The following is a 4,174-nucleotide window of genomic DNA, read 5'->3' on the forward strand; positions in this document are numbered from 1 at the left end:
ACAAATAAGGAAAATAAGTTCCTCAACTTCTTCTCCTTATTTAAAATTCCAAATTCTCTCCATCAAACCCAACCACCACACACACACACACACACTTTATCTCATCTCTCCTCTTCTTTCTCTTTCTCTTTCTCTTTCTTCTTCTCTCCTTTTCCCTCTTCTTCTTCTTGTTGTTGTTGTTGTTGTTGAGATGAAGCCTCCAGAAAGCGTCTCCACATATCCGCCATTTTACAAATCTCCTCTGCTGTTAAATCCAACACAGTCAAAGCCCCATCCACTCGCAATTCCTGCAGAATATATTGCGCCACTGCAGCTGGCACAACTCGCTGTAATGCCGTTAACACCGTCGTTCCTCGTCTACCAGGCCGCATGAGAAGATCTGTAAAGTGCATAAGTGTAGCCGCATCTATACAAGGAAGTAATGATTGTGTGCGGGGTTGTAATGTCAGCATCACGCCCAACACCTCCGTCTTTGGATAATATGTCATTTCACGAAATGTCTGTCGTACTTGAATGTGAAAGAAACACTGGCAGAGAACAGAAAGTCGAGAAAAGTGAATGGAACCAGCAGGGGCCATAATACGATCCGCAACTTCCTTTTGTGTGAAGATGTGTAAAGGAACACGGCCAAAGATAAAGAGATTCTCTCGTCGTGAACAGTCCACAGCATATCGCATGAGTAATTCCGTGATGACATCAAAAGGGAGATTGGCAAGAACTTCCACCTTCGCATCTCCATCAGACCACCAACGATCACTCACATCAAATGCAGGATTTAAACAACGATCACTCTCGTTGTTATTATTATTCTTCTTCTTGTTACTATTACTATTATTATTATTATTACTATTATTATTATTATTATTATTACTACTTGTATCATGATTATATCCCGCATTTTGAGCAAATCGCCGTCGGAGAATACGCTCTCGTTGTGCATTACGCAATGGTGCCCCTTCACAACCCATATTATTATTATTATTATTATTATTATTATTATTATTATTATTATTATTATACTCATCCTCTCTATAGTATTGGGATTCTTCTTCTCCTTCTCCTTGTTTTTGTTGTTGAGAAGCACTACTACTACTACCAGCAGCAGCAGCAGCTGTAGGCCGTCTTCTTCTATGCTGATCCACAAACTTTGGATATAAAGACTGTAGAATCTCTAATTCATTTATCTGCAGTACATCCCCATTCACCCATTGAAACTTCCCATCTGTGTATTGTCGGATCTGTTCAAGATGTGAATTAAACCGAGTATCGGCCTCAATTCCTAATACAGCCACACATGGACGTGTGAGTAAACTACGTGTGAGAGCCCCAACACCGGGTCCAAGTTCAATTAATAATTTATCTCCTGTACGAAGTGTAGTGCGGGAGAGGTGTGTGACTATCTGATGTGTGAGTTTAAGATTAAGAATAAATCGCTGATCGTACTTTGCCAAGTAACCCGCATGGGGAACTTTAAAGAGTTGTTTGAGTCCCTCCGCCTTTACACGCGGCCCACCAGGGCAACGCAGTGGAGGAAGAGACAATGTAGAACTATTATTATTATTATTATTATTATTATTATTCCTACGCAAAGAGGATGATGATGATGATGATTGCCAGCGCTGTGAGAAACAGAGGGATATCTGTAGACTTCGTAAAGAAGATTGCGGTGTTGAACTGTGAGGGTGTACACAAACACGCCACATCACTAACGAGAAAAGAAAAAAATAGACTATATATGTATATATAAACACACACACACAGGTAAAATCAAAGTATAAATAAATGAATAGATAAATAAATAACTCCTTGAGCAATCTATCTATTTATCTAATATATATAAGAAACTAGTACATAATAAAGGAAGAAGGCAAAAAAAAAGAAGAGGAAAACAAAATACAGACATCTCATCACAAGGCTTCCTCTCTCTCTCTCTCTATATATATATATATATATATATATATATATATATACATATATATACTTAGATAGATAGATAGCTTATATAAACAACCATAACCACCATCATTTTACCCACAACCACAGCCACAACCACAACAAAAAAAAAAATACGAGAACTATAATGGTACACAGAAACAAACCAATCGCCTCACCATAAACAACCACTACTCAAGACTAGACAACAGAAAAAATCCCCAACTTTTTTTTTTGATCGTCCACTACTTCTGATCATTTCCCTCTCTCTATATTTTTTCTTTCTTTTCTTTTACTTTTGAGATCCCTGTGATTATAATGGTATTTTCTTTTTTTTCTTCTTCTTTTTCTTTTCGTTTTCCTTACGCCGTTCGAACATGACTATTTCTTCTCTTCCTCTTTCTTAACGTATCTGATCCTATGTTAACATCACCCCTTTTTACACTCACATATATATATATATATATATATTTTTTTAGAAAAAGAGAGACATATATATATATATATATATATATTGATAGATAGATAGATAATTAGATTTGAAGAAGAAGAAAAAGAAAACAAACAAACAAACATTTAAAGCAGAAGTGTATCTTTACACACACTCCTTAGCGCAATCCATCCATTAATCCATTAATCAATCATACAAGAGAAGCAGCAGCAGCAGCAGCAACAACAACAGTATTATCATCACCTGCACTATTACTATTACTATTATTATTATTATTACTAGTGGTAGTTACTCCAAGTGCCAAAAAGAACACCAACTCCGCTACATTCAATTGACCAATCAACTTATCCGTATCCGGATCCACCAGAAATAATTCCTTCACACGACGACGAACAAAATGAATAAAGATATCACGTAATAAATCCTTTGCATGAAAGACACATGTTTTTGCCTGAACTTTACCTCTTAAAGCTTCTCGTACAGTGAGATTGGTATCATATACACCTTGATCCTCAATCCGCACAACATCACTGCGATCAATCACATCAATAATAATCCGCTCCTCAGAGACCACGGCAATACATTCAATATCATATCGTAGCATTAACTGCAAAGCCTCCAATAAGGGAGAATCAAGCGTAACAAAGATAGCATGATCTCTGTGTTTACCAAGCTGAGGAACATAACAAAAAGGTACATCTACAATACCTCTATAAGGCCCAACAATGGGTTTTCGTCCAAAGCCCATCACGGGATTTCCATTCTCATCATCACAAGGGGCAAGTAATAAATTACGTACATGTGGTGGAAGAGTAACATCACCAGAGAGAATATCCAATTCAGCAGCATCCACATCTTCATTCCCAACTGTATTAGGATTACCAACACTATTATTATTATTATTATTGTTATTATTAATATTAGTATTATTAGTATTATTGTTATTATTATTATTAGGACCACCACTGCCTGTTCCAGCAGTAGTAGTTCCACTCATACTACGACGACTTCCTCCTCCAGCCGCTTCAATCGATAAAAAGACACCTCCAAGATAAATAAGTATTTGTTGAAGATCCAAAATAGCCACCACACTTAAATCATGAGCTTCCTTTTCTGTAAGGATAACAATACGGCGAACTCGATGACGGAGAATTTTCATTAAACACTCACTTAATGGGGTTTCTGGGGTACAGGTAACAAACACAGAGGAATGCGTGAATGTGTTTGAAGAAGAAGAAGTATTAGAGGCATCACGTCCCTTGGTATTTGAATTACTGTTATTATTATTATTATTTTTCCCTCCCTTACCACTATTATTATTATTATTATTATTATTATTATTATTATTATTATTAGATTGCTGCCGCTTTTCAAGCCATTGACGAATAGTATATTGAGGAACCTTCTCTGCCTCCTGTGGGTTATGATGACAATATAAAAGAATCTCAATATAATCCGTAGAGCTAATCACTCCACAAAACACACGTGCCACTGTATCCCACAACACACAGGCGTTAATTCGAGTTTCCTGCGCAGCAATGAAAGCCACACTGAGCGGCACATCCACATCCAACACCACAACTTGTGTGGAAATACCCAACAAATCATAACTGGTGCAGCGTTCGAGAAAGTCTGAGATGGGCGCGGCGAGCAATTGACATTCCTCGTCTGTTGGGAAGTACTCGGCGCCGAGAAAATCATCGCGGTCCTGTTCTTGCCGGTCATCTTCTGTGCTGCTGCGGCTGCGCTGTCGCCCGCCACTCCCCACCGCACTCGCAGCAACATAAGAAC

At 37.9% G+C, this 4,174-nt stretch overlaps 2 protein-coding genes across 2 annotated transcripts; both read right to left on the bottom strand.

Moving 5' to 3' along the window:
• Positions 1–101: 101 nt before the first annotated feature.
• TM35_000421260 (putative rRNA dimethyltransferase) lies at positions 102–1,703 on the bottom strand (the record flags this gene model as incomplete). Its single annotated transcript, XM_029029937.1, has 1 exon — positions 102–1,703. One exon carries the CDS (start codon positions 1,701–1,703, stop codon positions 102–104), a length of 1,602 nt encoding a protein of 533 aa, XP_028878734.1.
• Positions 1,704–2,573: 870 nt separating this feature from the next.
• On the bottom strand, positions 2,574–4,172 carry TM35_000421270 (uncharacterized protein; the record flags this gene model as incomplete). Its single annotated transcript, XM_029029938.1, has 1 exon — positions 2,574–4,172. A coding segment is annotated over one exon (1,599 nt), but the record flags the coding sequence as incomplete, so codon positions are not given.
• Between the last annotated feature and the right edge of the window lie 2 nt (positions 4,173–4,174).

Source organism: Trypanosoma theileri (genome assembly GCF_002087225.1).
Source record: "Trypanosoma theileri isolate Edinburgh chromosome Unknown TM35_Tth_42_V1, whole genome shotgun sequence".
NCBI classification, from domain to species: Eukaryota; Euglenozoa; class Kinetoplastea; order Trypanosomatida; family Trypanosomatidae; genus Trypanosoma; species Trypanosoma theileri.